This window comes from Aspergillus sydowii (genome assembly GCF_001890705.1).
Source record: "Aspergillus sydowii CBS 593.65 unplaced genomic scaffold ASPSYscaffold_6, whole genome shotgun sequence".
Classification (NCBI taxonomy): domain Eukaryota; kingdom Fungi; phylum Ascomycota; class Eurotiomycetes; order Eurotiales; family Aspergillaceae; genus Aspergillus; species Aspergillus sydowii.
Window position 1 is genome coordinate 1,191,778 of NW_024467864.1, and position 16,540 is coordinate 1,208,317.

Here is a 16,540-nt window from a genome sequence, read left to right on the forward strand (position 1 = left end):
CTTGCTATCGAGGTATTCTCCCTAGGACACGTGCGCGATCCGTTTTCTAATTGCGTCAGTCGATGCTCTTTTCCCGTCCCCCAGCTCGGCTTTCCTGGATTCTAGCTTTCCGGCCTACTCAACGTCTGCCACGCTTTGGTCCGAGGTTCTTCTCTATATCTGCACCGAGATACACCGTCGACATGGAAGCAGTGGATACTTCCAAACGCCTGTCGAGCCTGCGGCAGTTGATGCAAGAGCACAAAGTCGATGTATATAGTATGGCATCCCATAGCCCTTTTAGTAGTCTAAAATCAAGCTTGACTCTGACTTTCATTGCAGTCGTTCCCTCAGAAGATAGTCACCAGTCGGAATACATTGCGCCCTGTGACGGTCGTCGAGGTAACCTTGCGCCCATTCCTATCTTCGAAATACGCGACAACGCCTACTATCACTCTCGAGCGCCATAGGCTTACTTTTTTATATATAGAGTTTATTTCCGGGTTTTCTGGTTCTGCTGGAACTGCCATCATTTCCCTGAGCGAGGCAGCTCTATCTACCGATGGTCGGTACTTCAACCAAGCGGCGAAACAGCTGGATAACAACTGGACCCTTCTCAAGCGTGGTGTTGAGGGTGTGCCGACATCACAAGAGTGGTATGAATTACGTGGTATCTGTTTCTCAGTACGTCAGGGACTGAATGCTTTCGCAGGATAGCGCAGCAAGCCGAGGGTGGTAAAGTAGTCGGTGTTGACCCGGCCTTGATTACAGCTTGTGCGGACTCACAACTCCAATTACATTCAAGCAAAATTGCTGACTAGATGCAGCGGCTGCTCGCAGCCTCTCCGAGGCGCTCCAGAAGAGCGGTGCTTCATTGGTGGGCGTGTCGCAAAACCTTGTTGATTTGGTCTGGGGTAGCGATCGGCCCGCACCGCCACGAGAGAAAGTCAGGGTTCATCCTGAAAAATATGCAGGAAAGAGCTTTCAGGAGAAGGTAAACGATCTACGAAAGGAATTGGAGAGCAAAAAAGCAGCTGGCTTTGTTATTTGTACGTTGGACCCGGTCTTTAAAAGGAGTGCGTTCTAACAACACCTGTAGCCATGCTTGATGAGATCGCTTGGCTTCTTAACCTGCGAGGAAACGAGTAAGTTTGCGCCTATATTGTGATAATGATTTCAGCCTGACACTCCATGATTTCAAGTATCCCCTACAATCCAGTCTTTTTCTCCTACTGCACCGTCACTCCGACAACCGTTGAACTTTACGTCGAGGATGAGAAGTTGACACCTGAGGTGAAGGCACACCTTGGAGATGATGTCATTGTAAAGCCGTACGATTCTATCTTCGCAGACGCAAAGGCGCTTAGCGAAGCGAAGAAGCAGGATCCCAAGGCTCCCTCTTCCAAATTCCTTCTTTCCAACAAAGCTTCGTGGGCCTTGAATCTGAGCTTGGGGGGTGAAGAACATGTCGATGAGACTCGTAGCCCCATCGGCGACGCGAAGGCCGTGAAGAATGATGTTGAATTGGCAGGCATGAGGGCTTGCCATGTCCGTGATGGGGCTGCCTTAGTCGAATATTTTGCTTGGCTCGAGAACGAGCTGACCAACAAAAAAACGACTTTAGATGAAGTTGATGCAGCTGATAAACTGGAGCAGATCCGATCCAAACACGAGCTTTTTGCAGGTCTCTCGTTTGACACAATCTCCTCAACCGGACCTAACGGAGCTGTCATCCACTACAAGCCTGAAAAGGGAAGCTGCTCAGTTATTGATCCCAACGCTATTTACCTGTGCGATTCCGGCGCCCAGTATTTGGATGGAACTACGGACGTAACTAGGACATACCATTTCGGACAACCCACTGAGCTCGAAAAGAAAGCCTTTACTTTAGTTCTCAAAGGTTGTATTGGACTCGATTCCGCAGTATTCCCGAAGGGTACCAGCGGGTTTGCGCTTGACGTTTTGGCTCGGCAATACCTGTGGAAGGAGGGACTTGACTTCTTACATGGAACAGGACACGGCATTGGCTCCTATCTGGTAATTCCAGAATTTCCACTTGCATTGTACCACGCTGACTGTTCTTAGAACGTGCACGAAGGCCCCGTAGGCATCGGCACCCGCGTCCAATATACAGAGGTCCCTCTTGCACCCGGAAATGTCATCTCTGACGGTACGCAAACTACATCTGGACCATTAGGGGGTTTGACTAACTACTGCAGAACCCGGCTTCTACGAGGACGGCAAGTTCGGAATCCGTATTGAGAGTGAGTTCTTTGCGGCCATGGAATCCCGAAATCGATATACTGATGTCTAGGTAGACGTTATTATGGTACGTGAGGTTCAAACTACCCACAAATTCGGTGAACGACCGTGGTTGGGTTTCGAGCATGTCACAATGTGCCCTATCGGTCTCAACCTGATTGAGCCCTCGCTTCTGAGCGACTCCGAGATTAAATGGTTGAATGACTACCATGCGGAAGTATGGGACAAGACCCATAAGTTTTTTGAGAACGATGAAATCACTCGTAACTGGCTTCAGCGTGAGACTCAGCCAATCTCTAAATAAGAGGTTTTTGAAGGGATACGGGGTACCGTAGATAGAAACTGGAAGATATATCCATTCTTGAATAGAGAGCCATTTATTGGCCCAGCCCTTAATCGGAGTTTTATGCATTATCTCAATTTACAGGAGCAGCTCGATACATAATTGTCGAGTAGTTCAAGGTTGTCTGCTTTCATTCCTTCCCCCCCATTGTGGGACGTGGATGGCGGCCTATGTGGAGATCGCTTGACCACTTGGAAGTTGGGATCTGGGCAGCTCAATCGCTGTCCTTCCGATGCAACGGCCTTTTACCAGCACTTAGACCTCCTCCAGCCCTCTACACCCGGACGGATCATTGCGCCTGTTTATTTGCGATTGGGCGCTCTCACGGATTTTGCCCTGAATTCCAGGTCGTCTTCCGTCCTTTGGCGACGATGCCCGCATCCCCTACTTTCTGACCACATCGACCCCTTGACACCGAGAAGCCGACACAGGCTTCTTTATTCTTCCGCCGACCCGCCCCGCGCACACGGACTTGGTAATAGTCTATACCGACTTTCGATACTGCTAAGAAGTTGGTATGAGTGGCAGGAGTGGCTACGCGAACGGCTACGGGTACTCCGACACCAGCCGTTACGATCGCGGCGATGGCGGATATGGCAACAATAGCAACCTGGGTGTGAATGGATATGGGGCCGGCGGGGGGAGAGAACGGCGCCCTGGAGGTTATGGCGGATTCTACCCAGAAGCATCACAGCAACCCGCTTTGTCACCCGCCGCTTCGCCGGAGCGGCGCCGCGACCGAGATGACCGAGATGACCGCTCCTACTCCTCATCGCGATCACGGACACGCGGACCAGACCCTGAGAGAGAAAGAAGGGCTCAAAATACAGGTGATGGGAGTGGAAGGTCTCGGAGAGAACCCAGTAGGCCAGGCAACACCCACAACCAGGGCGCAGAGCGCAGAGCTCCCACTGGCGGGAGAGCACAAGCTGTTGAAGGTATGTGTTGGACGCGCTTCTCCTTCCTTCTGTTTTCCCTTTCCGCCCCGAGATTCTTGACATATTCTAACACCTATACCTTATTTGTTCAGATGTTCTACATTCTATCCAGCATGAGTGGGATTTCGTGGCGACAGACAACTGTGTACCGGTCCAGGTTGCTCTGCAATTGATGGACACCAGCACACTCGGAAAGGCAGAGCGCGAACCGGATTTCCTTAATGTACATCAGACGATTCAGCAAACCCTCAAAACCATCGTCAACGAGCACCACCAGGGCTTCAATAGTTCCATCGGTACATACCACAAAATTCAGGCCAGCATACAAAGCTCCCAAGGACGAGTCCGGGGTTTGAAACATGCACTAGAAGACGCGAAAGGTGGATTGATGTCTACAAAGCCTGAGCTGAAAGAGTTAGCGACCTCTTCTCAGAAATATGACGACATAATTCAGTTATTCAGCCAGATCCAGGAGATCCAGTCCCTTCCTGAAAAGCTTGAATCTAGGCTATCCGACAAGCGGTTTTTAGGTGCCGTGGAAGTGCTCCATGACGCCCTCCGGCTTCTGCGGCGCTCAGAGCTTGAGAACATTGGATCCCTTGGTGACATCCGTGCATATTTCGAAAACCAGGAGTCTTCTATAACTGATATCCTAGTCGAGGAATTGCATGATCATCTTTACCTCAAATCGCCCTATTGCTCTGATAGATGGAAGCCCCCAACTCAAGAAGCGGACAGTACAGGTATGAATGGGAACGGGGCAGGCTCCTGGGAGCGGCCTGTTTATGGATTTCTCGCGAGGCTTGATGCGTCCACACCTATGGTGGAAGATGCCTCTCGGAATCCCGAGGCCGACACATTCTCTTACCTCCAACTTCTTATCGAAGCTCTGAACAAAATGGGTCATTTGGATATTGCAGTTCATCGCATCGAGCAGCGACTGCCGGTCGAGCTCTTCACGGTAGTTGATAAAACGAACGCAGAAATTGATTCACGCTATCCAACTCCACGGGGTTCTATGACGCAAGATGGAAAGACTGACTCCCCGACGGAAGTGATCGAGAAGCGGGGCCACGTGCTCTCCGAATTCCTGTGGACACTCTACGCGAAGTTTGAATCAATTGCAGAGGGGCACCGTGTCATTCATGACGTGATCGCAGCCATTGTAGAACGTGAGGGCATACCAAAAAGCAGCTCCTTGGCTGGTGGATTCAAGGAGCTGTGGAAACTTTACCAAAGCGAGGTATGCAAAATGGCCAACTTTTTTGAACCCAACGCTTTACTAACTATATCTTCAAGATTCGGTCATTGATGCATGATTACTTGGCTACTGATGGCCATTCCATTAGGCCGGTAGATGAAGAGGCTGATGCGCGGCGTCAGCTCTATTCGGGCTATCGAGACAAAAACAAGGTACTCCTAGTCGCAACATTGCCATTGTTGATTGTGCTAACAACCTTCAGAAATTATTCAAGTTGTCCGATGCTGGCCGTACAACGGCGATGAGGGCCGAACAAAACGAATTGGATGAAATCCTCAGGTCTTCTGTCCCTGGACTTGTATCCAAATCGGAGGTGAAGTCAGATGAAAACCGCCCCTCGGACGCTCGGCAAGGTACCGGCCACAAGATTCTTATTGAACCTAGTGTGTTCAACATGAGCCTCCTCTTACCGCCGTCACTCTCATTTATCCAACGACTCAAGGATGTTGTCCCCGTGGATTCCGATATGGTGACTGGCTCTCTTACCTCATTCCTCGACGATTTCCTTGTCAACGTCTTCTTACCGCAACTCGACGAGACCGTCACCGAGCTTTGCACCCTTAGCTTCATTGCACCGGATGCTTTTACGGAAGACCCTCAATGGTCGACAGTCTCGCCAAAACCATTGTTCAAGGTCAGTAATGGCGGGCCTCCATACCAATGAAACTTTCACTGATCCACAGTTAGGGGACGGTAAAATTCATGTCGATTGTGAGAGAGTTCAGTAGAATGCTATCCAGTATCCCTCACGATCAAGCTTTTACGCAGCTCCTTCTTAGCCAAATAGTGACTTACTACGATAAGTGTTGCGGGTGGTATAAAAGTAAGGACTCGCAAAACTCTTCAATCGCCCTTTTTATTAACTTATCCAAAGCCATTGTCACAAAGGTTTCGCCTCGAGGAAGAGGTGGTGTTCAGCTCAAAGCGGCAGCCGGCTTTGCTGAATCTGGACCAATCCATGATCTCGTCGTGGAACTATGGCAAGGCTCGGATCCCAACAGGCAGGAAGTTGTTGACAAGGTACATAATTTGCTAATATTCTCTTATCTATGATATATGCTAACACAAACAGGAAACTGCCCTTCTAATAAAACAAACAGATACAACGCCGTTGGAGCCCCTCGACATTATATCCGACCCAAAGTCGGTGGTGGCACTGTCCCTCCTTCATAATAGCATGGTTAGTACTTACAAAGTCATTGTTTCTAGTGATGAAACTAACAGAGGCATAGCAATGGCTTGCTAGCAACCTTGCGAAACTACGACAGCCGGTGGTGGACTCACGACCAACGCAATCGGGGTCCGGAACGACAAACCGCCGCTGGACCCTGATCAGCGCCATGAAGCCTAAACGCGATAGTATAAATCAACCTATATACCTTCCATTGAATCACGAAACCGCAACCGCATTCGACACCACACTTCAATCATTACGCGACCTCGCAGTCATCGCTGTATTCGCTTTACATATCGATATTAGGTGTGGCGTTATCCATATGTTGACGCGGACTATGGCCGGTCCAAACCCTCAACCTATTCGCACCTCAGAACCCGCTACTCCCGCGCCGCCGCCTAGTGGTGGTTGCTGGCATCTCCTAACGAGCCAGCCAACCGCAGCATCACCGGCGGTACTTGAGTTAAACAAAGATTTGATCGCCTTTGATACGAATATTTCAACGTACCTGGGAGCTGCCCAACGTCAATTTATCACTTCCGGTCTCGCTCAGTTCATAGATCGAGTCTTCGTCTCTAGCACCCGTTATGTCTGGGCTATGAATGAGAACGGCGCATTACGCCTCCAACTCGATGTCCTTGTTTTGCAGCAAAATCTCAAGAACGTCATAATTGACACCGCGGAAGCGGAAGGGTATCGTGAGGTTGTTGCTCTACCGCGAAGCGCCAAATTCCTCGACTGGTTCCTAGAGGGGGCCGAGAAGGCACTCGATTACGCGAAAGAAGAAAAGGAATACCTGGCCGCGAATCCCGACAAGTCCCTTACTGTGGACGGTGAGCCGTTCAGTTACGAAGTACTCAAGGTTCTTGTTGACTTGTGCTTCTCGGAAATACTGAGGGGCCCGAGAGGCGAAGACAACCGGGAAGATTTCATGGCTGCGAAGAAGGCCAGTGCAGACGCGCTACTGAGGTTGAACGAGATAATGTGGGATTCTAAATAACCTGCCGAGTCTGTTTTAGCGAGCGAAAACTAATCATTTGTACGTCAATGATATCCAAGTAGAGGCTGATATAGCAGCGCTGGCTTCGCAAATGGCGAATCGATACACATATTTTGATACGCATTCTTGCACGAGAACGTAAAATCGAGTAGATATGTAATTGGAAATCCCCATTACATCAAATCGCTTTTCTTCTGGGTTGAGTCATGATGGTGGCAGCTATCCTGGGAGTTCGTTAGTTAGTAGTTCATGTGAGAAACCAGATACACTGCATGACCCGGCTCAGTTGTTTGAGCTCAGAACTTCGAAATATATAATTAGATCAGCCAAAGCACCAAAGCTTAAAGCACGAGGCGTGGGAGGTTGGGTGGATCAATCCCTTACATCATCGCTCAGTCAAACTCCATGAACAATTATGGTAGCTCTGTTTTCATGAATGTACACCGTATTATGTTTGGGATTTTTAGGGCGAATTTGGACTGCAGCTTTTACAGAAACCCAATTCGACCGAGACTTTTGGGGCAGCCGTTTTGCTTACCAATAAGCTGCAGTTTGCACTGACGTTGTCGTATAGTATGCATGCCAAGAATCCCGCAGGAGTCTCTCCACAGCGGTGAGTGTGAGACAAACTCATGCGTGACTCACGTCAGACACTGCATTGGACGTACTCCGCATGCTTCGTTCAACCAGCACAGCGAAACTTGTAGAGGAAGCTCTGGAGTCATTTCTAGTAGAGACTGCGATGGTTTCTGTACGAAAACGGGTAGATCGGCTGATGCGCGTAAGTCCGACATCTCCGGTTACCAATCCGTAAACGTTCAAGCTTCGCCATCGTTCGCCTGGCTTTTAGTAAGCAGTCTCCAAGAGGTTGTCTTCCTGGGGTCTTTCCCCGACTCTCGAATCCAACTTTCTCTGTGATCGTGACATCTTCCCTTTGCTCGGTTGCTTCCTCGCTCTCCGCCTTCTGTGTGCTCCGGAGGAGGAAATAGAGGTGTGGGTTACACATTCCGGCGAAAAATGCTGGACGACAGCTCTCAGTCGGTCCTCGGGGAGGCCGCCCCAGGATCTCTGCCGCCCACCTCTTTCCAACCCGCGAAGCTCCAGCCTTTCTGCGGCGATGTCGAAGGTTGGGGCCCTTTGAGCCGGCTCAGATTTGACCTGACGCCATGCTTCCTGGACTTCGGCGTCTCGTTGGCTGCCGTGTTCGGGTTGGTTTTGGGAAGCGGTGCTATCTGGTTCCTCTTTAAGAAGCGCATACCACAGCCGGTGTCGAAGAACTGGCATTTCTATGCTAAGCTGGTCCGTATAACCTGTCCATGCTGAATGCCGTTTATATTTATAAGCTGACTTATCCTATTTGTAACTCGTCTAGGTTGTTTTATCCGCGTTGCTATTTACTACAGCTCTACAAGCAGCAATTCAAGCCGAAACCTACACTAACTGGCCCGCTGACTTCCGGTTCTGGAGCTCCGTCCTTGTATTTGCCTCGCTAGGCGTTATCTTCGCCGTACAGTACTATGAGCATTGGCGCAGCAGGCACGCAAATGGCGTTGTCCTCTTTTACTGGCTTTTCTTCGTTATCGCATACGCTGTCAAACTGCGGTCGCACGTAGCTCAGAAATCCTACGTTGACCAACTGCCGTACTTCGTCTGCATCAACGTCAGCTTGGGCCTTGCGATCCTGGAATTCGCTCTGGAGTATTTGGTTCCGAAAAAGCAGAGTGCCTATGATGCCTTGGGCGACGAAGATGAATGTCCGTATGAGTATGCGGACGTGTTTTCCGTTCTTACCTTCAGCTGGATGACACCTATGATGAAATTCGGGTACAAGAACTTCTTGACGCAGGATGACCTATGGAATCTTCGCCGACGGGATACCACCCGTACCACTGGTAATGCCTTGGAGGAGAATTGGGAATTTGAATTGGAGAGAGAGAAGCCTTCTCTCTGGACGGCGCTATTCAAATCCTATAGTGCTCCATATATTCGTGGAGCAGTCATCAAGTGCGGAAGTGATATACTTGCCTTCGTCCAACCGCAACTCCTACGAATCCTGATTGATTTTATCAAATCGTATCGGACCCCTGAGCCGCAGCCGGTTATTAGAGGAGTTGCTATATCTCTTGCGATGTTTGTGGTCTCCGTTACCCAAACGTCATGTCTTCATCAGTATTTCCAACGGGCATTTGATACCGGTATGCGTGTCAAGTCCGGCCTTACTGCCATGATTTATGCCAAATCTCTCAAGCTTTCGAGTGAGGGGCGCGCATCGAAGACCACCGGCGACATTGTTAACCATATGGCCGTGGATCAGCAGCGTCTGTCCGATCTGACCCAGTTTGGTACGCAGCTTTGGTCCGCACCTTTCCAAATCACTCTTTGTATGATCTCACTTTACCAATTGGTTGGAGTGAGCATGTTTGCTGGTATCGCTGTCATGATCCTCATGATTCCGCTTAATGGTATCATTGCGCGAATGATGAAGAAGCTCCAGCTTATTCAGATGAAAAACAAGGACGCAAGATCCAGGCTAATGACCGAAATCTTGAATAACATCAAGAGCATCAAGCTTTACGCTTGGAACAATGCGTTTATGAACAAGCTGAGCCATATCCGTAATGACCTGGAGCTGAATACCCTTCGCAAAATTGGAGCAACTCAGTCTGTTGCAAACTTCACCTGGCAGTCGACGCCGTTCCTCGTGTCATGCTCCACGTTCACTGTCTTTGTTCTAATTGAAGATCGACCCCTGACAACGTCGATTGTATTCCCGGCTCTGACGCTCTTCAACCTCCTCACATTCCCACTTTCGATCCTCCCTATGGTTATTACCGCAGTGATCGAAGCATCTGTAGCTGTTAAACGTTTGACAGATTACTTCACTGCTGAAGAGCTCCAACCCGATGCGGTGAAATACGAAGACTCTGTCACCCATATTGGGGATGAGTCTGTCCGTATTCGCGACGCGGATTTCTGTTGGAACAGGTATAAGGATGAGACAGCACTTCAGCACATCGATCTGAGTTGCCGTAAAGGAGAGCTTAACTGCATTGTTGGGCGTGTTGGTTCTGGGAAGTCTTCTCTTCTTCAGGCCCTTCTTGGTGACTTGTGGAGGAAAGAAGGTGAAGTCATTGTTCGCGGGCGCATCGCATATGTCGCTCAAGCCGCTTGGGTTATGAATGCTAGTGTTCGAGAGAACATCGTGTTTGGCCATCGCTGGGATCCCCAATTCTATGACCTGACTGTAGAGGCATGCGCTCTGCTCGACGACTTCAAGAACCTGCCCGATGGCGACCAGACCGAGGTTGGAGAAAGGGGAATTTCTCTCTCTGGAGGACAGAAGGCCAGATTGACGCTCGCTAGAGCCGTATACGCTCGTGCTGATATCTACCTCCTGGATGATGTTCTATCCGCAGTTGACCAGCACGTTGGTCGTCATCTGATCAACCGTGTTCTTGGACGAAATGGTATTCTCAGCAGCAAGACGAGAATTCTTGCCACAAATGCCATTCCTGTTCTGAAGGAGGCGGACTTCATTGGTCTGCTTCGCGACAAGACACTGATTGAAAAAGGTACATACGAGCAGCTGATGGCCATGAAGGGAGAGGTCGCCAACCTCGTTCGCACGACAATGAACGATTCGGATGACGAAGGCTCTGGTGCCGAAAGTCGCGGACTTGCTAGCCCTGAAAGCTCAGAATCTGCAACTATGATCGAGGACCCCGATTCTGAATACTCTGACATGGATGAGGCTGAACAACAGATTGGCTCTCTTGCCCCAATCAAGTCCTCTGCTGGTCGCAGGACGAGCACCGTCACATTGCGTCGCGCAAGCACTGTAAGCTGGCAAGGACCTCGACGCAAGCTTGGTGACGAAGAGAACATTTTGAAGAGCAAACAGACACAGGAGACTTCGCAACAAGGCAAGGTCAAATGGAGCGTGTACGGTGAATATGCTAAGAACAGCAACTTGGTTGCTGTCGGGCTCTACCTCTTCACCCTTGTGGGTGCACAGACAGCACAGGTGGGAGGAAGTTACTGGCTTAAACACTGGACCGAGATGAGTGAAAACCAGTCAGGTACGTCGAGTGCTGGCAAGTTTATCGGTATATATTTGGCCTTGGGTCTTGGGTCATCTTTGTTGGTCATTCTTCAAAATCTGATTTTGTGGATCTTTTGCTCTATCGAGGTATGTTGAAAACCAAAGAACTTCAAAGAAATATGTTGACCGAAATAGGCATCACGAAAGCTTCATGAGCGGATGGCGTTTTCTATCTTCCGTTCGCCGATGCGCTTTTTCGAGACGACACCATCTGGACGGGTCCTCAACCGATTTTCCAGGTAAGGGAAAGCAAGAATCATATTGAGCGGACAGTCTCTAACTCGTGTTTATAGCGATATTTATCGTATCGACGAGGTTCTTGCCCGGACATTTAATATGGTCAGTTTGTCTGCATACATCACAATTGGTACCTGCTAACAGTGACCTAGCTTTTCGGAAACTCAGCTAAAGCAATCTTTACGTTGATTGTCATTGCTAGCTCTACGCCCCCATTCTTGATTTTTGTCCTTCCACTGGGATACATCTATTTCAGCTACCAGAAATACTACCTCCGCACCTCGCGTGAATTGAAGCGTCTTGACAGCGTTACGAGGAGTCCCATCTTCGCACACTTCCAGGAATCACTTGGAGGTGTATCTACGATCAGGGCCTATCGACAAGAGGAAAGATTCAGCATGGAGAATGAGTGGCGTATGGATGCAAACCTCCGTGCCTACTTCCCTTCAATCAGTGCCAACAGATGGCTTGCGGTTCGCCTTGAGTTTATCGGGTCCATTATTATTCTGGCGTCTGCGCTGCTTTCAATTGTTTCGGTTTCGACTGGCAGTAAGCTGTCTGCAGGAATGGTCGGTTTGGCTATGTCCTATGCTCTCCAGATCACCCAGTCTCTCAACTGGATCGTGCGACAGACCGTCGAGGTTGAGACTAACATCGTGTCTGTCGAGCGTGTGCTCGAATACGCCGCCCTCCCGAGTGAAGCACCTGAGGTCATCTTCAAGAACCGCCCAGCTATCGGCTGGCCGGCGCAAGGCGCGGTGTCGTTCCAGAACTATAGCACGCGCTACCGCGAAGGGCTTGACTTGGTGCTCAAAGACGTCAACCTGGATATCAAGCCTCATGAGAAGATTGGTGTTGTCGGGCGTACAGGAGCTGGAAAGAGCTCACTGACGCTGGCACTCTTCCGCATCATCGAGCCTGCCAACGGTGGAATTAGGTAAGGACTCTGCCTGGTCACAGTCTAGTCGTTTTAACTAACTCTCGTTAGCATTGATAATCTAGATGTTTCGACAATTGGTTTGTTCGACCTTCGGGGACGCCTTGCCATTATTCCCCAGGATCCGGCCATGTTTGAAGGGACAGTGCGGGACAACTTGGACCCGCGCCATGTGCATGATGATACTGAACTGTGGAGCGTTCTTGGTACGTTGGCGAGGCGAATAAATGCAAACCTTTTACTGACTGTATGCAGAGCACGCACGGCTCAAGGACCATGTATCCCAAATGGAAGGTCAGCTGGATGCGCACGTTCAAGAAGGAGGTATGTAGCTACTGCAGTCCTTGCATCGCGCTTATATTGATTAACCCGACCACACAGGCTCCAACCTCAGCCAAGGCCAGCGCCAACTGGTTTCTCTCGCCCGAGCGCTCCTAACACCCAGTAACATTCTTGTGCTTGACGAAGCAACGGTGAGTAACGACTTCACCGATATTTCTCCCGACCGTTCCTAACCAAACAATCATAGGCCGCCGTTGACGTTGAAACGGATGCACTTCTCCAACGCACGTTGCGCTCAAGCACCTTCCAAGACCGCACAATCATCACGATCGCACACCGAATCAACACGATCATCGACTCCGACCGGATCGTGGTTCTCGACAAGGGCCGCGTCGCTGAGTTTGACTCGCCAGCGGCGCTGATCAAGCAACGTGGAAAATTCTACGACCTCGTCAAGGAAGCGGGTTTGCTTGATGGCGACGGCAATGCAATTAATGTACAGTGACTGGGTTATATTTTACCTTCCATGCCGCATGTTTCAGCCCAAGGCAGGAAGCGAAGGAACTAAAAGTGAAAAGAAAAGGAAAATCATAATATAAAAGTTGATGTTTTTGATTTGTTAAACAAATGTTTGGCTGGGTAGTGGGCGTTTCTTTGGTTTTCCAACTTGTGTCTATTGTCTATAGTCGAGTTAGTATACTACTATACACTGCACATAACAACATCAGAATGAGCAAAAGGAGACCGGTTTCATCAAGCTCAGACCCAGACCCAGACCCCGACTCCATCATCCCCCATTTCCCCTCGTTTTCAGGGAACGAGCGCGTAGTGGCCTCTGCAGCTGTCAATGTCATCGTCATCATCCCGCAATAGCGGTGTAGGGAAGTCTCTGAAACTGCTGCACTCTGCATGTTTGCCCTGCACGAGTTGCATCTGCATTCAGCACGATTCAAGCCACTGCCAGGCCTCAGTGCCACGCTGAGACCGTCAGAGTTCAGCTGAGGGCGAATGCGATGCAATGAAATTATCATCGGCGATGGCGGTGTCGTTGGCAGCTAATAGATACCACCTGGGAGGGAGGACCCTGTCGCAGCCGCAGCTTGCTTAGCCGCCTAGCCCTCGTATATTGGACGTATTTAATTTATATTTATACATAAAACTATACATAAGTAGAAGGAGACTCTAGCCGCCGGCCTGCCCGTCCATACTTAGTGGTACTCGACTCGCGCTGGCATGGGTGCCTGGCCTTGCTTTGCATCATTGCATAGCGAATGGTCAGAGGGTTATATATTAAAGAAGTAGGGCTGTCCCTGCCAGTCCCGGCCCCAGCCACCACCACTGAGCGTGAGTGAGTCTTGCCGCCGCAATATTATTTGCTAACTGGGAGTTGAAGTGCATTGGACTCGACTGGTGACTACATGTACCAGCTGGACTGCGTCGCCCTTTGCCCCATCCCATTTTCGTTGTTGTCTTTCCGAGTTCTTCCTTTGAATAATACGTTTGTTGGTTTGGACTTCGCCGAACGAGAACCCTAAGCGAGAGCACGATCTGCGCAGGCCACAGCACAGACTTCTGCAGCGCACGGACGGGTGTTCCAGAGCCCAGCTGGGACCTTCAAACTTCAGCTTCGACATCGGCCTCAAGTACGATTTCGAGTCCCAACTCTAATTCTAAAGTAGGTCTACAATAGCGGCGAAGTTTGAGTTCCTCCCCTCACAGCCTGGACCGTGGACATTACCCATTCCCCCGTGACTTGTTGCTCATATCTCCAACGGACCACCCACTGTATGGCGCAATTCTTCAGCGATCCATGCTCCACGTACCCGGCCATACTCTCTCATGTAAAGCAGCACTGACATTCCTGGATAGCGAGTAGCCGGCCCGGGGAGGCTCGAGCCGAGTAGATAGATAAAATGAGAGAAGGACGGAAAAGAGGGTACAAGAGGGTACAAGAGGGTACAAGAGGGTACAAGAGGGTACAAGAGGGTACAAGAGTTGTATGTAGTAGTACTCTGAGCCGACGAACTCCAGCTTGTAGCCACGAACTGCCTAGATCGAGATGGATCAACAGCCCTCGAGCCTCTTGACTCCGCAAGAACGAAGTTGCCTCTCCACCAGCCGGTCCCCTCCATCTCTGGTTTTTTTGTGTCCTGGTCCTCGCATCATGGTTACGGACCCTTATGTGATTACCACACACAGGCAGTACGCTACAATTGTGCCGAAATGCCTGGGAGTGATGATTGATAAGTATCCGTTAGTGAACCTCCGGGATCGACACCCGTCCAATGCGCATTTCAATCCGGCGTTTCGTTTCGCCAGCTGTTCGGTTGGACTCCGTATATAGTGGGCCCCGAAGGAGTGGCTGGGATGGAGATCGCGATGGAGCTGCGGCGAGACGATGCGACGGCGACGGCGACGGGAGTCCAGACGCATCAAACCAGACCCTGCAACCTGAAACTTGACTTCCTGAAGCTTCTGCACCCTACGGAGAAATTGTTTTCTTTTCTTTTTTTTTTCTTTTTTCCTTTTTTCTATCCGTACTTTCTTCTTCCATTATTCCTTCGCGGAGCCGGTCGAGCGTCGAGTTGAAACGAAACTAAACCTGGTTTCAAAGTGCGATCAAGGCGTGGGTAGCGGAAGGAGGGGTTCGTTGTGAATCGTGATGGCCCCATGGTTCTCTTTTCTAAATGGTTGATTAATCCAAGTTAAATTTAAACCTTCAGGCTGACTCAGGCAGATCCCTCTCATTTTCTTAGAGAGCCGTTGCGATTTACCAGATACTTTCTGGGGTGAGATTCTACTTTCCTCAACGTTTTGCAGTTGAGCGTGTGATTTTTGTCCACAAAACCAAACGCAGTTAACAGGGCGGCTGGGGAGTCAGTGTAGACTGTCGGCAACGCGTCCGTCCAAGCTGAACCTATACTACCAATGCCAGGGTATCCCTCGCATGAACTCATAAGCTCCTTCCTACTAGAGTTTGCGTCCTGATCTCCACAGTTCTGCAGTAAAGGTACGAACGTCTCGGGGGGGGGAGAAAGTTAGGTCGTCGAGGTATTATTATGGCCTCTGTCCCGTATGCCTGTGCTCAGTAATATCTATCTGTATGCGCTCCCGCATGGATCTCGATCGACCGGGGCGCCCCGTTTAAACGGGATGGTAGATGGACCAAGGCCCCAGTGGTCGGGATCTCTTGAAACGAGATTTGGAATAAGAATAATAGATAGATCGAGGCCAAAAAGTCCCTCTCTGGAAACGGCGTCTTCAAGAACGGCAATACAGAGTCAAGAAGGAGCGAATGTGTATGTCAACGTTCGTCATCAACTGGGAAGGGATTCCACTTGATGGTCTTGTCAATGCAAGCGACACGGAAACCATACCAGTTTGAGATATATCTCCGATCTGTCTAACTTCGGGGTCCACACCTTTCCTTTGTATATTTTATGCTGCCATATGGGGAATGGAGAATCGCCGCTGGTGGTCTGGCCACGGCGCCATAGTAGCAGCTTATCGAGCATGATCCCTGCTGGAGCGTCGTGTGGGTTTCTGAAATCCTGGAAGCCAGCAAGCCACCAGTGGGTCTCTTTCTCCAAGACGCCGCTGAGAGTCAACGGGGGTACGGGGAACTGGGGCACGATGGGGTTAACCTAAGGCAGCATGTACATTGATCCGAAACGGAGGCGAGATGGAAGGCAAGAAGGAGCAGCCTTTTGCAGAAGCACGATTGAGCACAAGCGCCACCCGATCAGTTTCCGATGATGGTACTTTGTATGTCTCCATAATTGTCATTGAGTAATGTGCTTTTTGCATTTATCATTGATGCTGACAAGGATAGTGCCTGCAGGCGACAACCATTCTCTTCCCATGTAGTTTCGGCAAAGCCGTTTGGACTTCGGAGGTTTTATTGAATATGACAGACTGCCGCAGACAGGTCAACGCATTGCCACTTCCGGGTGTCCGTACCAGCTTCGAGCCATATCCACATTCTCGAATTCCTTCCCAGGCCAGTTTTGGCCTGCCTCGGACCG

General features: G+C 50.0%; 3 protein-coding genes across 3 annotated transcripts; all 3 read left to right on the forward strand.

The window, feature by feature from the left end:
* Positions 1-182: 182 nt before the first annotated feature.
* Positions 183-6,957, forward strand: ASPSYDRAFT_153343 (uncharacterized protein; the record flags this gene model as incomplete). The annotated part of the gene is made up of 18 exons (XM_040842273.1): positions 183-258; positions 322-381; positions 470-635; positions 692-753; positions 807-1,028; positions 1,079-1,124; positions 1,182-2,016; positions 2,065-2,149; positions 2,199-2,243; positions 2,298-2,478; positions 3,107-3,522; positions 3,615-4,765; positions 4,822-4,935; positions 4,986-5,417; positions 5,471-5,606; positions 5,658-5,803; positions 5,856-5,963; positions 6,016-6,957. The coding sequence occupies 18 exons, from the start codon at positions 183-185 to the stop codon at positions 6,955-6,957; spliced, it is 5,223 nt and encodes a 1,740-aa protein (XP_040702045.1).
* Positions 6,958-7,625: 668 nt separating this feature from the next.
* Positions 7,626-13,303, forward strand: ASPSYDRAFT_46273 (ATP-binding cassette glutathione S-conjugate transporter YCF1). The gene is made up of 9 exons (XM_040847189.1): positions 7,626-8,256; positions 8,330-11,146; positions 11,195-11,298; positions 11,353-11,398; positions 11,449-12,233; positions 12,285-12,439; positions 12,489-12,557; positions 12,615-12,706; positions 12,763-13,303. The coding sequence occupies exons 1-9, from the start codon at positions 7,975-7,977 to the stop codon at positions 13,018-13,020; spliced, it is 4,608 nt and encodes a 1,535-aa protein (XP_040702046.1). The 5' UTR covers positions 7,626-7,974; the 3' UTR covers positions 13,021-13,303.
* Positions 13,304-14,096: 793 nt separating this feature from the next.
* On the forward strand, positions 14,097-15,293 carry ASPSYDRAFT_1041997 (uncharacterized protein). The gene is made up of 4 exons (XM_040839790.1): positions 14,097-14,190; positions 14,385-14,717; positions 14,774-15,205; positions 15,253-15,293. The coding sequence occupies exons 2-3, from the start codon at positions 14,575-14,577 to the stop codon at positions 15,102-15,104; spliced, it is 474 nt and encodes a 157-aa protein (XP_040702047.1). The 5' UTR covers positions 14,097-14,190; positions 14,385-14,574; the 3' UTR covers positions 15,105-15,205; positions 15,253-15,293.
* The last annotated feature ends 1,247 nt before the right edge of the window (positions 15,294-16,540 follow it).

Excerpts from the sequence above, each read along its gene's own strand:
- ASPSYDRAFT_46273 (XM_040847189.1), top strand. The coding sequence starts at position 7,975 with ATGCTGGACGACAGCTCTCAGTCGGTCCTCGGGGAGGCCGCCCCAGGA. Across the intron at positions 12,558-12,614 it reads TGCGCACGTTCAAGAAGGAG|GCTCCAACCTCAGCCAAGGC; the intron begins GTATGTAGCTAC and ends CCGACCACACAG. Across the intron at positions 12,707-12,762 it reads TTGTGCTTGACGAAGCAACG|GCCGCCGTTGACGTTGAAAC; the intron begins GTGAGTAACGAC and ends AAACAATCATAG.
- ASPSYDRAFT_1041997 (XM_040839790.1), top strand. The coding sequence starts at position 14,575 with ATGGATCAACAGCCCTCGAGCCTCTTGACTCCGCAAGAACGAAGTTGC. Across the intron at positions 14,718-14,773 it reads GTGATTACCACACACAGGCA|TGAACCTCCGGGATCGACAC; the intron begins GTACGCTACAAT and ends AGTATCCGTTAG.